At 47.0% G+C, this 16,825-nt stretch overlaps 1 protein-coding gene across 2 annotated transcripts in view; it reads right to left on the minus strand.

The window, feature by feature from the left end:
• Positions 1-646: 646 nt before the first annotated feature.
• Positions 647-16,825, minus strand: part of shq1 (SHQ1, H/ACA ribonucleoprotein assembly factor) — a 37,727-nt gene continuing 21,548 nt past the window's right edge. For both annotated transcript variants that reach the window (XM_023955093.1, XM_023955092.1), the window contains exons 11-12: positions 11,264-11,384; positions 647-1,236 (exon numbers count right to left, since the gene is read on the minus strand). In XM_023955093.1, coding sequence (XP_023810861.1) covers positions 753-1,236; positions 11,264-11,384 — 605 coding nt within the window. In that variant the 3' untranslated portion in view covers positions 647-752. The remainder of the gene's footprint in view (positions 1,237-11,263; positions 11,385-16,825) is intronic.

Genomic DNA, 16,825 nt, shown 5'->3' on the forward strand with positions numbered 1-16,825 from the left:
GCCAGATTTGCACCGCCCCGGCATTTCGCACCAAGCCTCCTCCAACTGTAGGTGGCAAACGCAAAGGCTTAACGCTCTGTTCACACAACCACTTCCAATAAAAGTCTATGGAAATGTTTAGGTTTAACTTCATTTTCAGGCTCTACGTATAAAACGCACATATCAAGTTCAACCAGGTGGCACTTTAACCAATCATGGACTCCCACTGGTGGTGCAAGCAGGTACGGATGAGGGGAGGTTTTTCTCGCCGCCACCCTGAGGTACTCCTAAACTCCTCAACCACCTCCTGCGTCGCTGCTGCGCTGGAAGCCTAAATCCATCAGACTGACCCGAAGCGACCCTGTTTATTCTTTCCCTCACGCCGGTCCTGTCACTCACAGCCGACGGCGTTGAGCCGCGTCGGCCGCTCTTCTGCTGTCCACACCAGATGGATCAGTCGCTCAGTCACTCCACCCATACGGTCTTTCCCGCTTCGATCAATGCCAGCACTTCAGGCAAAGCTGAAAGGGCCGAAGAGCAAAAGCTGCTTTGATTGTTCAAACACGGCACCAGCCTGCCGGCTGCGTGTTTAAGGAAACGCCGCTGACAGATGTCAGCTCGGCGCAGAGCTGACATCTGCAGCTCCAGGACTTTCATTAATGCCAGATGAAGTCAGAAAATATTTACTAGGAACTTTCTGTCGTCAACAAACAGAACATCCAGATGAAGAAACCTGAAAAAGAAACAAGTTCTTCCATGTCCTGATAGAAGGATCAGATTTGGATGAAGGCGTCTGCAGGAGGTTCTGTTGTCTCCACGGTGAAGTTCCTGGGAGGGCTCGGCTCCGGTGGATTCCCGGCAGACGCTCCGCCGTCCGCCGACGCCTCACTCGGCTCTGGAGAGAGCCGCAGCTCCTGGATCAGCTGTCTGCAGTCCTCCGGGGCTGACGGGAGCGCATCCACCTTCCTCCTCTCCTCTGAGAGGACTGCGTCGGTGGAGCTGTGATGGATGGGACAGATGGAGGAGGGCGGTTGTAGAGGGCTGTCCTTACACGTCTCCCCACCCTCCGTGGTTTCAGGGCAGCTTTCATCGTCAGAGTCATCACTCTCACTAGAGGAGGCGCTGCTGGAAGACTCCTCCTCCTCCTCCAACACCATCGCTGCTGCGCTCTCCAGCTCATCCAGCTCCAACTCCAAGTCTTTTTTCTGCAACACGGCTTTCTGGAGCGCTGTCCCCAATGATCCCACCTTCTTGGACCTAAAATGAAGAATTGGAAGAAAAGAAAAGACGCAGAGGAAAGAGAGAGGACTAAAGACGAAGCTCAAGGAAAAATAAATCATCCTTTGATCAACTGGAAAAGTGTTCCCAGTTTCAATTATGATTATGCAGTTTTTAACCGAAATCAAAAGACTTGTGGTGGTTTCTCCAGAGTGACAGTAGACCATTAGAGTTCTGGCATAGAACAACCCCGCCCCCCTTCCCCTTCGTGTTCCAGAGCAGAGCAGGGAGCTTGTGGCCCCGCCCAGAATATTTTCTACGTCACAAATGCGATCATCGTCAAACAGCATTTTGGACACATTTTTTCTTTAGGTCCTCCGTCAGGGCTGCAGGATATGAGGAACGTATATAGTGAACGTATATGTGATACATGAATCAGGATTTTTGGTCAAAATTGTTTTCTTGAGCATAGTTACTGCAAAGAAGCAGTAGTTCATTATAGTATTGCCTTTGAGTTGTGGGTGGGACTGTTGGCGGAGCTAGACCCACAACCTAAACAGTTTCCCCAAAAACTAGTACTGTACAACAAAAATGGTGAGCAATATTGGAGCTGAGCATTTGTACAGTTTTGATCCAGATTCCAGCTCAGACGAGAAAAACAAAGACGTACATGGATGGGTTTGTCTAAAGTGGATGCATCAGAATGAAGCAGAAATGTCACAAAACTGCTTTTTTTAAATGATCTGCTCCTGATTCACAATGATCTGAATAAAGAAATACTCAGAAATGCAATTTCAAACTTACACATGTCCTCCGTCATCTGAAAAATGTCACGAGAGCTTGTTGAAAACACAATTTTTTTTTTTACATGAATGCTAAGTGGGCCGTGATTTGTCAAGGGAAAGCGGCGCTCCGTAACTGAGGAACTATGGGTATTTAATGATGTGGGCAGCTGGGGATCCTCTCCTCCCCCATCCAACACTCTCCTCGTGAAAGGTGATAAGAGGCTGCGAGGGATTAGGCAGAGGGTGACCCCCCCCCCCTCCCTCCACTCAGGAAAATCACACGTATTTCCTGGTAACGCTGCGGGCGGGGTAGTGAAACCAGCTGTTCCTGGGCGGCGAGCAGAAGCGTGACGGAAGCAATTCAGCAGAAACAAGAAAAGGACAAAACTTTTCATGTAGAAGTTAATCAAAAGTGGGACACGAACGACCAACTTTTTCGGGGGGAAAAAACAGGAGCAGCAGTAACCATGTGAGGAAAGAATAATGTGAAACAGCAGGTAAAGTCATTACTGCTCATTAATGAGCCTGTTTACATCCCCATAAAACAATTGGATCACTGCAACAACCCCGAAATTGGCAAATTAGTCGGATAAATCCCGTCTGGACAACATTCATCCAAAAAAATCCACTTTCGCGTTTTTTCTGAAAGACGTCTGAAGGCAGGTATATTGAAATTCACTTTCTGGTTCTTCCTAAAATTGCTGGTGCGTTCTTGGTAAAGGCGGCGGCGCTGAAGGTCGTAAAACGCTAATGAACTGATGATTGAACAGGAAGCATCGGTTGGCCTGGATATGCAGTGATGCCTTGGCTTTCATCCAAATAGCCGTCGTCCACTTCCTGCGCTTTTGTTTGCACATTCAGACGGAAAACAGGAAAACTCTGGATTCATACCAGGACGCGTCCCCTCTTTGGGGATTGGGATACTATGGTCCTGGTGAATACTCGATTCTGATTGGCTGCTGGGTGTACATTAAAAAGTGATAAACCACAGTGATAACTGCACAGTGAAAAAAGAAGTTCCGGTCACCTAGCTTAAATATTTTGTATCACTGCGCCGGCTTCTTTAAAACAACCTTTTGCTTCATCATTTGGACAAAAACAACTGATAAGAGGTGAACTTTCTCTCTGAACTGATGCTTTATTCAACCCATCGGAAAGATCAGACGAATCTTGACTGCAGCAGTGGTGCGGCGCGACGGCGGACTATTTATATTTATTTAACAAATAGTCCGCTTTTTGTGAGAAAAGCGATCCAAATCGGAAAAATAACTAGACTTAAAGACTAAAAACTGGTCAATATTCATTGCTTCTGTAAGTCACCATGGTATAAGCGGGTTAATGGCCTTCGAAGTGTGCGTTATCACTTTTTAACGCACATCGGTTCAGGCTTCCACGGCGTGCGTTAAAAAGTAATAATGCACACTTCGTCAGCCAATAACCCTTACGTTATCGACATGTCAATCAGAAATCATCTGACACATTTTGGGTAAAAGACATCAGATTGTCCTGTTTCCTTAGTCAATTCAAAACTGAAAGCAGAGAATGATCAGTTAGTTGGTGTGTTTGTGTGTGAGCAACATCAGGCTATAAAGGAGGTTAATGTATTTTCCCGGCCCGGCCCGTGTGAGTGTTTCTTAGTTCTCTGCGGCCTGGTACCAAATGTCCAACGGACCGGTACTGGTCCATGGCGGGGGGGTTAGAGACCCCTCCCAGCCTTACATTAGTACCACACTCCCTTTCACTTTTCCGCTGTGATTTCAAGCTGACCTCGACGGGTCGCTGCCACTCAGGAGAGGTCATTCCGGGTCAAAGTGTGCGAAGAAGGCTCCTCCCCCACCCTCGGCGTCTCTTTGGCCCCATTAACCTGCACTTCAACGGCCTTCGCTACTGTGCTAATGAGCTCCCTTCACCCTAAACGGCGTCTAAGGAGGACGAACCCAGGGTTTAATGCTTCCTCTGCATCCGGGTCTAAACTTTGGAGAGAAGAAAAGCGTCTCGGGCTTTCATTTGGTCAGAAGCGTTTTGCCTAAAATAATTTTACAATTTGGAAAGTGAGCATTTGGAGAAAAGCCTTCCTCACCATTGTCTTCATCTGTTGTTGCTGCAGAGTTTAAAAGAAAAGACACTGATTTAGAGTGATCGTTAAAGACAGGCAGAGGCGGTCCTGGCCAGTTTGATGCCCTGGGCAAAAAGCTGGATCCCCGCTCAATAATAATAATCAGTATAGTTGAATTTAGTTCACACTTAACACGCACTCCACTCTTCTTCACGCTCTACACATCGGACTGCACGCCGACCCACCCCTGCAATACCATCATCAAATTTGCTGATGACACCGCTGTGGTCGGGCTCATCTCAGGGGAAGATGAGACTTTCTACAGGGATGAAGTCAGCAGACTGGAAAAGTGGTGTTCAGGAAACAACCTCCACCTGAACATCACCAAAACCAAAGAAATAATCCTGGACTTCAGAAAGGGGAGAGTGTACCCGCCCCCAATTTATATAAATGGGGTCAGCGTGGACAGGGTTCACTCTATCCGCTACCTAGGTGTGCTGATCACAGAGGACCTCTCCTGGACTGCAAACACCACTGCGGCAGTAGGGAAGGCCCAGCAGCGTGTCCACTTTCTGAGAATACTCAGGAGGAACAACCTGGAGAAGAATTTCTACAGAGCCACCATCGAGAGCATCCTCACGTACTGCATCACAGCCTGGTATGCAGGATGCTCAGCCGCAGACACGAAGGCGCTGCAGAGGGTGATCAACACGGCCCAGAAAATCACCGGCTCCCCCCTGCCCAGCCTAGAGGACATTGCTAGCTCTCGCTACACGAGCAGAGCCAGGCAAATCATCCCAACCACCACCTGTTCCAACTGCTACCGTCAGGCCGACGGTACAGATCCCACAAGGCTCGCACAAATAGACTCAAGAACAGTTTTTTTCCCAGAGCAGTCAACCTCCTAAACAAATGTGAATCCCACAAAAATCTGTAACTCGTGCAATATTTGAAGCCAACGTGCAATATTATCAATTCCCATGTGCAATATAGTGCAATAAAGAAAAGTTATATAGCTTGTACATATGTATATTTTCAGTTAAACACAATTTTATCGTTCTTTAGAAGATTACCTATTTTTATTGTTTAAGCAGCTGGAGAGCACCGGAAATTTCGTTGTCACAAGTTTCTTGTGTAACAATGACAATAAAGGCTTTCTGATTTCTGATTTCATCAGTTTGTGTTTTCTTTTCAAGGCTGACTGATTCTGGTAAAACTTGTCACATTTTTCCTTTTTTGTTGTTGTTGTTTTTTTCTTGGGCTGAATACAACCCTGACACGAACTCTGAATTCCGGTCATTTCCGTTGGCTTCATGAATGAACTTTAATGGAAACTGAGGAACATGTTCTTCTGTATTTTTGTGCTTAAGTGTCACATAAAACTGAACAAAAAAAGATTGTGTACAGTGGATCTGCACCATTTAACGGCAGAAGAGTTTAGATAATATCCACCAATAAGGTCATTAACAGTACTATGAATGAAGTGCAAACCTTCATTAGCCAAATGTTGCTCCAAATTTCACTCATCCAACAGGAAATTTGGTCGAATTTGGCGCCTAGTGAGTGTTAATTGTGGACACCGCCTGCATTCCTTTATCCTTGGAGTGTTTTTCTTCTTTCTTAACTGGACGCTGATGTCTCCTTTCCTATTTTTGTCCATTTTCCACAACCTCAAATAGACTTTTCCATCTGTCAAACACCCAGAGTCCAGATGAGGGAGAGGATGGGAACAAATTCACTTCTTTTTCCCTTTTCCAAAAATCCAATAACGCATCTTCATTTTTGGAACCAAAACTATTCATTAGGAAGCAGCAGTTCGTTTGTTGTTGGGCCTGGAATCACAAGTGGCGAAACTGTATACCTGCCCCCCCCCCCCTCCCCTCCCCGGGTGCCCCTTCAAAATATTTTCATCATAGCACCAAGTTGACACCATAGTGGGGGCGTCTAGGTGCAAATTTCATAAACTTTACGGGGAAATGGGCGGTTTTAGGTTTTAGCCTAGAAAAACTGTGACTATCTATCATCTGAACGAGCGCCAGAAGAGGCAGACTCTTCAGTTTGCACACACACGTGGGATCCAAAAGCGCCTCTTTCCTAGCAGAGGATATCAAGGCCTTCTAGTCACGGATGAAGAGGATGATGAGGAGTTCTCAGCCTTAAGGAGCAGGTCAGATCCCGGGCTCCATCAAAGCCACATGAGAGCTTCCTGTAGGATGGATGAGCAGCGCAGCCACTTCAAACGCCCCCAACCCCCCCACCCCCGACAGCACCTCCCCCCTGGGAAGTCATTATTGAGTTAGTGTTGGAGAGGAGCACTTGTTCTCTCCTCCCCTCCTCGCTCTACGGCGGGAGAAGCTTCTGCCTGCGGTGAATAAAGGGGCTTTGTCCGGGAGGGGGGAGGGATCATGTTGTACACAATCCAGTCATTACTACATCGCTGTTGTGGCTGGCCTTCATTAGACTGAGGAGGGAGGGGGGTGTGGTGGTGGTGGGGGGCTCCTTCAAGGAGGGAAAAGTTCAGGCGAGACAAAGACGCCTCCGTCTGCCAAAGTCTTTGTGCGGCGTTTGTTTATGTGAAGTGGAGATGAATTCCAGTCTCTCTTTCATCGGGCATGTGTCGCTCTTGAAACGCCGTCAGATGAAACTCTGACGGATGAATCGGGCCGACTTCATTCACAGGCGGCGGGCGGGGAGGTGGAGGGGGGTCTTAAAGCTGACAGTGGGAGATGCAATCGCTCACTGCGGCGGTGTGAAGCAGGCTCAGAGCAGATAAGACAAACGCAGAGGCATTTATCAAAGCGGGAGGCGCTGGGGGCTCAGGCCCGGCGCCGAGTCACCAAACGCAACGGTGGCGACTTTGAACCACTCCAGTCCTACAAACACTCACTTCTTGGGCTTTGATTTCAACCAGACAGAATCCTTTTAGACCCTCTTTAGGAGAATTCCCACTGAGCTTTGATTTGGGTTGGAGATTTTAGGAACTCCCCCCTCCTCCAATCCTGTCTTTTCTGTAAACCTGATTTTTTTTTTCATACATTTATAAGGTTTTCTGTTGTTTCTAGTTCACATTCACAACAAAAACTCCACGCTGATTCAGTCTTTTTTTCTTTTCTTTTAGTGACATTAGGATTTTGTTTCTTTTTCTCAAGCATGTCCTCATCAACACGCGTGATCTCACATTGAAATGACGGGAGGGGTTTCCTCAGAAACCCGTGGAGGTGAAATGAAGGCGGGGGGGGGGGGGGAGCGCCGGCGCTCTTTTGACAGCTGAGCTTGGCTAACATGCCTGACCCCCCCCCGCGCTTGATCTCTCTGCCCAGTGGTTAAAGCTCCAGATGCTTTTACCCCCTCCATCCATCAGACTGACCCGAAGCGACCCTGTTTATTCTTTCCCTCACGCCGGTCCTGTCACTCACAGCCGATGGCGTTGAGCCGCGTTGGCCGCTCTTCTGCTGTCCACACCAGATGGATCAGTCGCTCAGTCACTCCACCCAGACGGTCTTTCCCGCTTCAATCAATGCCAGCGCTTCAGGAAAAGCTGAAAGGGCCGAAGAGCAAAAGCTGCTTTGATTGTTCAAACACGGCACCAGCCTGCCGGCTGCGTGTTTAAGGAAACGCACAATGCAGCCGCCAGCTCTCTTGATAGCCACTTTTGCGCACACAGGGCCGACAAAGAAAACATTTCCCAGAAATCTCTGTGCATTAATGGTCCTGCGTGACATCATTTTTGGCATTAAAAAAACAATAATTGTGTTGGAATCCAGGGCACGGGATAGTTCCGCGCTATAGAGTCTTTTAGGGGGTAAAAAGAGGATTCTGACATGCGGTAGCTGAAGCTCCCGTCCTTTGCTTGGTGTTGAACGGTTCACGCCTCTGCGTTCATTTCTTAAATGAGCATCTCGTCAAGAATTCTCTGTTACAGAAGATCTTTGAAGATTCTAAAGATCCTTCTAAAACAAAGAATAAACGTTTAAACCGGACAGGGAGCCAGTGAGGACCGGAGTGACAAAGGAGCGATGAGCGCCCGTCTGGAGGTTCCGGTTCACAGTCCTGCCGCTGCATTCTGGACGAGCCGCAGGCGGTTGATGCTACTGGCAGCAACGCAGACGACGAAACGGCGCTCCGTCTTACGCCGACTTGGCAGAATTACGAAGAAGTTTTAGGACCAGTTTACAGTCATGAATTTACGAGAGAAAAAAGTTATAACTGTTGAATTACAAGAATAAAGTAGTAAAATTATGACTAAAAATCTTGTAAATGTATCAGAAAAAAGTCATAAATTAACGAGGAAAAAACCCCAAAGTTGTCCGTTTATCAGAGCTAAGTTGAAAGATGCGGAGCGTTTTGTCAAGTTTTATTTCCGGGTAGGTTTCAAAAACAAAGATATTCTGATTCTTTTGGCGACTTAAAATCAAATTATTGTTAGTGTAGCCGGCTTTCCGGGGTTCTGTGTCGGTAAAGCGGAGTTTCATATGTAAAATAAGGAGCTCAGAGACAAAACTGGCTAAAGAGGATCTACTTTAGTTTGCCTTATTCCTACACATACGCAGAAGTCCATTTGTCTCATTACGTCATGGACAGGACACTGATGCAGAAGGGAAACTGTTACATACGTCCCGTTTCAACATAAAACAACAAAGATGAATGAAAATAGTCTGTTATATTAGCATTAGAACGTTGGAAAGGCTAAAGTGCGCCTCCTCAACGGAAGCGTCACAGACTTAAGAGATCTTGGTTTCATGGAGGAAGTAAGGATTGAGAGGATTGGACAGCTGCAGGGACACCGATGGCTTCATCAACGGGCTGCAGAGATCCTGCAGGCCCCCCATTAATGAATAAAACATTAATAAACCATAAGTCAAACAAATGAGCTTCCAAACATTTAGAAGGTTTTTCAATAAACATTCAGCTTACCTGTTCAACTCAGTTTAGTCTGTCTGCTCTGCTGCTGCTGCTCTCTATGCTCACTTTGACTTTGATCTTTTAACTTTACCAGTTTTTTCTCTCGTAAATTTACTTTTTTCCTGTTTTTAGTGGCCCTAAAACTCCGTCGCACAGAATAGTTCCAAAGCAAAACAGAGGACAAAGAATTTAGGGGCTTTAGTAATTTGAAGTGATAAAAAGAATTTTGTTGACTAGTTGGCCTATGTTATCATTATTAATATTGTTATTATTATTATGTTATGTTGGATATGGTTATCATAATAACTGTTAATAAGTCATCCGAATATGAAATTCCTCCTGTGTCATTAAGCTAAATAAGCACCAATGTGTTACTTTGGTGAGTACATTCAGTTCATTATTGTTCTCTATTCTATTCATATAATTTGAATTTCAAGATGTAATTCTTCCAAAAAAAGGACTAATATTTGATTTTTCTTTTTTTAATGCTTTTTTTTGGCTGCTGGAAACGATACGGCAAAAACACGGTGATCAGAAAACTTTAGGATCTTCGGGAAGAGAGAGTTTGATGCAAAGTGGCGACGGCTTTTCGCATCGTCCGGCGAGGTGGGGGTCCCGCTCTGGATGGAAGCGGACCAAGTTCTGAGTGCAGGGGGGGGGGGTCTGCCCCGTGACTTGCCAGGTTGTAAATTTAAGTGAAGTTTTCAAAGCAAAAACCATGCGGGACCGCTAAATCAGCCCCCAACCCCCCCTTCCTTTAAGCGAACAAACATCCATTAATCGTCGTGTCCATCAAAGCCAGATGATCTCTCCCGGCTCGCCGGCAGACGACAGGAGATGTTAGCGTGGGGGGGGGGGGTCGATTACATCTCATCTCTCCGCCTCACTCTGGGAGACGACTCCCTTTGAAGAGTCTGAAACGTGGGAATATTTCATGTAGAGGGAAGCGATGCTTTTATGATCTGTCATCAAACGTCAGAAAGGAGGCCGCCGCCGCCGCCACCGCCGCCGCCAGCCGCACATGACAGTCAAACTGAAAGCCAACCCCCTCAGAGCGTTTCTCTCATTTACTCTTTCACAATTATTCTCTACAGCGCCAAAAATGGAAGAAAAAAAGACGGGCTTTTATTTTGAAAAAAGGTTTTTAGATTTAAAATTTCACCTTTTGAGTTTCCTCTTCAGCCTTAAGTCAGCTAATAAACCTCTTTTGGAGGAACTGAGGTCCAAGCTGATTTTTAAAGGCTGCACCAGATCTCAGAACCTCCAAATGAAAACTCCTTCAACCAACATCACTGTTCACAGTCAGAAACGCCAGAAAGGCCATTTTAAACCTACATTGTTGTTTATTTGGTCAAACTGATCAACTCAGCTTGAATCTGCGGGAACTTCCTGTTTCGAGCGTCTCCACATGCATGTCCAGGACAACACATTGCTACAAAAGTGACATTTTCTCCACAAAAAGGACATAAAACAAAATTGAAAGCAATAAATATAATTATACATATAGAGAAAAACTGGGGTGGGTTTTTTTCCCCGCATGAAAGACCAGTAGATCTCACCAAACCCTGGTGGGGATTTTTCCCAAGGCAGCATCTCAAACTTTTCTTTCCGGAATGAAATTTCAGAGCTTTGCTGAAAAGTGTTGAGGGAGGAGGAGGAGGAGGTCCCTCACACCAAATCCCTGCAGATCTTTTATCGTGTCTGCATCTGGGCGCTGAGCCTACAACATCAGGCTCCCTTTCAGGCGAGCACGCCACTTGGCTGAACCCCGGTCGGGAGCAGAACAGAGCTCATTACAGGGAAATGGGCTCGCGGGCGCACGTTCAAAACCTGTAAGCAGTTTTTTAACCGTGAGCGGGGAGAAAATGGAGGAGGAGTTTGGAGCGATGTCATGTGGGAACAAAAAGCAGATTGCTCTGCGTTTGTTACAGAGGATGGGGACAGCTCCTGTGGGAGCATCGGTGGGCGGAGTCATCTGAGATTGAAATGAAAATGGTGTTTTTGGGGTTTTTAACTTGTTCTTGTGGCATCTTTTCTGATTTATGAAGAAAATTAAACGTTCCAACTGCATTTCTGAGTATGTCTTTATGCGAATCACTGTAAATCAGGAGCAGTGGAAAAAAATGCAGTTTGAAAAAGATCAGATGTGTGGCGTAGAATATGGACGGGCCACAAGCTCCCTGCTCTGCAATGAGGGTTTGCTCAAAAGAGGATCGGAGTGGGACTTCAACCCTCGCCTTCACTGGTGGGGGCTGAGCGGCACCGCCCTCCTTCAGTGAAGGCCTGTGGGGTGTGCCGTTGTTCGTGCGTGGGTGGAACTCACTTGACCCCTTGGATCCAGACGCAGTAGTCTGTGATGTACAGGTCGTTCAGGATGTAGGCCGGCTCGTTCTGGCGGAAGACTTTGTGGATTTCCAGCATGCATTTGAGGACGCAGGCCTTCCCTGGACACGGGGGGCAAAGCGGGGGAAAAGCGGGGTTACTTCAGCTCATGATTTAGGATGTTCCACACATGAAAGGAAAAGGTGGGGGATAGAAGAGAAATCCCAGAGCGCTGCCCAGCAGTTTGATCTGCACAGCTTAAGAGCAGTTCCTGGATGCAAAGCCTTTTTTGTCTTTCTATTTTTCTCTTAGGCAGACTGGATGCCAGAACAGGCAGCTCGATGGCTGCTTTACTGCTCCTTTGTAATCATTTACACCTGAAACTAAGAAAAGGCATAAATAAAAAAGAAAAACCTGACAAAAGATGTTATCTTCTACTGCCGTTTGTGTTAGTTGAAAAGCCTATGAGGCATCTAAAACATACGAAAAGAAAAACAACAACAAAGTCAACTGAAAAAATGCTGCTTTACATGGAAAAGAAATGTTTCAGTTATGATTATGTCATTTTTAGGTTTCTAGGACATAGTTTCTGCGGGGCTGTAGTAGTTTGTCAGTAATTTGCCTCTGAATTGCGCTACATGTTGACACGCTCTCCTGCTAGCTTACAGCCCCTCACACCTCCACACCCAACATTACAGATGCTACAAAAGTGGCGAGCAGAACTGGAGCTATTCAGCCGTATTTTGAGCCGGATTCCAGCTCAGCGCGGAAATTAAAGACGCTCACGGGTGGATCTCCATCCATCCAGCTTCCTCCGCTTATCAGGAACCGGGTCGCGGGGGTAGCAGACTGAGCAGAGATGCCCAGACTTCCCTCGCCCTTCCTCCAGCTCCTCTGGGGGGACCCCAAGGCGTTCCCAGGCCAGCCGAGAGACGTAGTCTCTCCAGCGTGTCCTGGGTCTTCCCCGGGGCCTCCGCCCAGTGGGACATGCCCGGAACACCTCTCCAGGGAGGCGTCCAGGAGGCATCCGGACTAGATGCCCGAGCCACCTCAACTGGCTCCTTTCGATGTGGAGGAGAAGCGGTTTTACTCCGAGCTCTCCGCGGGTGACCGAGCTTCTCACCCTATCTCTAAGGGAGCGCCCCGCCACCCTACGGATGAAGCTCATTTCAGTCGCTTGTATTCGGGACCTCGTTCTATCTGTCATGACCCATAGCTCATGACCACAGGTGAGTATTGGAACGAAGATCGACCGGTAAATTGAGAGCTTTGCTTTTCGGCTCATCTCTCTTCACCACAACGGACCGATACAGCGACCGCATAACTACGGACGCTGCTCCGATCCGCCTGTCGATATCACCCTTCGGTCTTCCCTCACTCGTGAACAAGACCCCCAGATATTTAAACTCCTCCACCTGGGGCAGGGACACTACACCCACCGAGAGATGGCAGACTACCTTTCTCCGGTCAAGAACCATGGCCTCAGATTTATCGGCACTGACCCTCATCCCAGCCGCTTCACACTCGGCTGAAAACCGCCCCAATGCACGCTGGAGGTCCTGGCTCGATGAAGCCAACAGGACAACATCATCTGCAAAAAGCAGAGAGGAAATCCTGTGGTCCCCAAACCAGATCCCCTCTGGCCCCTGGCTGCGCCTAGAAATTCTGTCCATAAAAATTATGAACAGAACCGGTGATAAAGGGCAGCCCTGCCGGAGTCCAACGTGGACCGGGAACAGGTCTGATTTTCTGCCAGCTTTGCGAACCAAACTCCTACTCCGGTTAAACAGAGACCGGACAGCCCTCAGTAAGGCTCCCAGGACCCCATACTCCCAGAGCACCCTCCACAGGATACAACGGGGGACGCGGTCGAACGCCTTCTCCAAATCCACAAAACACATATGGACTGGGTAAACGAACTCCCACTCCCAATCCACTCCTACGGGTGGATCTATTTGTCTAAAAGTGGATGCATCAGAATGGAGCCTGAGGTCTGTTTCATACAACCTTTTTTTTTTTTTTTTACAAAAAATATAAAAAAGGAAATACTCAGAAATGCAATTTTAAGCTTAATTTTCTTTATGTATGTCCTCCATCATCAGAAGAATCCCACAAGAACATGTTTAAAGAACTAAAAACACAAGTTTCCAAGGATGGGTCCTTAAGCTCCCCTTAAACGCCGGAGATGCAGTCGGCGACATCTAAATAACAAACGCTGTTGGACATACCGTAAATATTCAAACATTGACGTGAATCAGCTGATTCTGACGCGGAGAAAAGCGGCGTTTCATATGTGCTGTTATGCAATACTTCACCGATATGGTGCATCGCCTCGATTGTGTCAACACTTCACCACTTGCATATCAGCGCATGGCTGCTTTATTTTCACTTCAGAATGCGCTGGAATTGCGTAAACGTTGAGGAGTTACTGCTGTCGAAAGAATGTAAACACTGAAGCTTAAGCTCCGGGTTAAAAAAAAAAAACTGCGACAGACATCCACAAACGCGCAGACTCTGCTTGTGTTCTTCTCACGGCTGGCTTTAGTAACCATAACTGCAGCAGCTTCTCCAGCGCGGAGCAACGACCCGCTCAGGGCTGGAGAGGCTGCTCCTTTCATCCTCTCCAGGCTCGGCCTGCATTGTCCCAAGACATTCCAGACCATTCCACATAAACTCACCACTCACAGTCAGGAAAGCCTTAAACAAACATTTGGTTTTCATTTAGCGCTGGGAATCGTATGCAGGGAACTCTGCCCAGAGAAGTCAGGGCTTGGGCTGCTCAAGGCAGAAGGGCGGCATCTAAGACCCCCACCCCCCACCCCCACCACAGTCTCCTCCATGTGGGAAAAACTGGAGGAAAGGTTGCTTCCCTGTACGTGATGGGCGGGATGACTATTGCACAGAGATCCAACAGAAATCCTTGGAAACCTGCAGCAGAACTGTGGAGCAGAGGAGGTGGGTGTGAAGCAGGTAAAACCTGCACAGCAGAGGCACAAAGAGTTCAGAAAATACAGAAGAAAATGCATTTCCACTGCTTTTTCTGGAGCTGCAGACCCTGAATTCTTGCTTCCAAGGATGCTAACTTTCTCAGACATTCCTCCCAAGACTGAATCTTGAATTATTCATGCCTCAAAAAAGCCAAACAGCTTCTTTGTGTCTACAAAAGAGAACATTTAATTAGGAACTTTGGCTCCAATAAGGACGGTCAGGAACAAAGCTTTCATCTTCAACATGTTCTCTATTAACTCTGACCGACTACAAAGATGTTAACGCTGGCTAATTACTGATAATAGGCGGTATACCCCCTCCCCCCCCCCCCCCTTTTTTTTAAACTGTGGATTAAATCCACGTAATCCCCAGAATCCTCAAAAACTGAGTCGGAATCAGCCGACACAGAAATAGACATCAGACTTTCTCTGGTTTCCAAAAATACATCTAAGTGTTTGGATTTGACTTCCACTCTGAAAAAACGTTTCAAAACCGTTTCTCGCTTTCAATTGACTGAAGAACCGAGACACATTTGCAGAGATCAATCAACAGACTCAAGTGCACCTAAATGTGCAGGTTTGGTGTTTTTCAAATGTTTTTGTGATGATGATGGAGCACATTTATTATGAAAATGAAGCTTAAAATTCAGTTTGAGTTCTCCTCGTTATACAAATTTTGCACCGGTAATGTTAGATTGGGGGTGTAGGGGCTGTAAGCTAGCAGGAGAGTATGTAAAGACAGGGATGATGGGAAGTCAGGGGAAGCCTATTCCCGCCCACAACTCAGAGGCAAATTTCTAATGAACTCCTGCAGCTATGGAGAAACTATGTCCTAGAAAACGACACAGCTTGTTCGATTTTGGCTAAAAATGGCATGATCATAATCCAAAGATCACTGAAAATACTTCTTAAAAGGGTCAAAAGGTGACCAGAGTGGGACTTGAAGTCCTACGGCATCTGCAGGACCCATTTAGGCCTCCTGCAATAGTTTACAGAAGATCCCAAAGAAAGTGTTGTGGTCAAAGGAGACATGAATTCCAGTTCTTTCCAACCTAAGATCATGCCATCAGCAGTCTCCCCACCAAACATGGTGGTGGGAACATCATGATTTGGGGAATGTACATGGGCATAGGGGTAAGGGAGCAACTGCACTGCAACAAAGAAACCAGAGAACCTCCTTTCCTGAGCGCTGGAAGATGCCTCATGGATACGTATTTCTGCACACACACACACGAGGGCTGGGGGAAAATACCACCCCCCAACATTTTTTGTAACTAGAAAAAGTAAAAATCTCCTCCAGAGATGGGTGTGGTACCATCTGACCCCAAAAAATGCCAACATTTACCAAGTCATGTTGTGTGAAAGTGTTAAATACTTGTTACAATGGTAATTATCCAGAATTATTGGTGAGGCCAAACGGAGCAGCCGAACACCGGGTCTGGGTTTGTCCACATTGTCTCTTCCATTTTTGGCCACAGTCTGTCTTGCAGGAGGCGCTCGCTCTGTCTCCTCCTCACAGCCAGAGGGCTTCTTCAAATATTTACAGCCGGATAACGTTCTGCCTTCACGGCTTCCACCCGCGCTCCGCCGCTAATGGGCCTGTTCAGCCAACGCCAGACAGCGTTTTTTAATGAAGTGCTGTGAGAACGGAGCGTGCACGCTCATTCTCCTCATTAGAGAAAAAGCAAACAATTGAAGGAAAGCACAGAAAGACGAGTGACGTACAGGCGAAAATACTGCTGCTGCGGTTCATTAAAGGAAAGCTGTGACTTAATCAGCTGTAATGACGGAATTAGCACAGAAAAAGATGAATGAATGAATAAAAAAGGCAATTAAGGAGTCAGGACTGTGGGGAGCTGTTCCTACTCTTCCTTTTTTGATCAGTTCATCTTCCTACTTAAGGGGGAAACCGTTTTGTGGCTAATGCAAATACAATACAACGATTTCATCTGAAAAATCGTTGGCGTGGTCATGAATGAAGACTGCGGCAGTGAGGGGGGATGGCGTCATTTCAAAATCAGGCAACAAAAAAAAAAAAAAAAAAAAATCAGGCAGCTGCAGAGCGGTGTCGAGCAGATCACCGGCCAGCAGCGGCTTTGATTGGATGATGTCTTAATGTCTCTGGACAGCGGCCGTTCATATCAAACGCTGCCAGACACGAGCCGTCCGGTAGCCCAGAGTAGAAACTGTCTATATACTGTCCGATCAACAACTTCTTCTTCGCTCTTCTTGCGAATGTTCCTATTCTTCCATGAGTATTGCAGCAATCACAATATTCGGTTGCCTTTGTATTTTTCTAAGCATCAATTGCAATTCGTCAAGTCACAGGTCTCAGAGAAACTGTGGCGCTGTCAACACCGTGAGGAGTTTTGTGCAGCATCAATGCTGTCTCCCCATTTGGACCCAAGGTGGCGGGATCGCCGGATTGACGTCTGGTCATTGCCATGCCAACGGCAATCGTCGAGTGGCCGCACAATCGAACGGTGGCGGTAGGACGGCAGCACGGGGGTAGGGGGGTGGGGGACGGAGGACGACAGTCTGAAATCAGACGGTTTTGGGGACCTTTGAGACCCTCC

This window comes from Oryzias latipes, chromosome 5 (assembly GCF_002234675.1).
Source record: "Oryzias latipes chromosome 5, ASM223467v1".
Lineage (NCBI taxonomy): Eukaryota > Metazoa > Chordata > Actinopteri > Beloniformes > Adrianichthyidae > Oryzias > Oryzias latipes.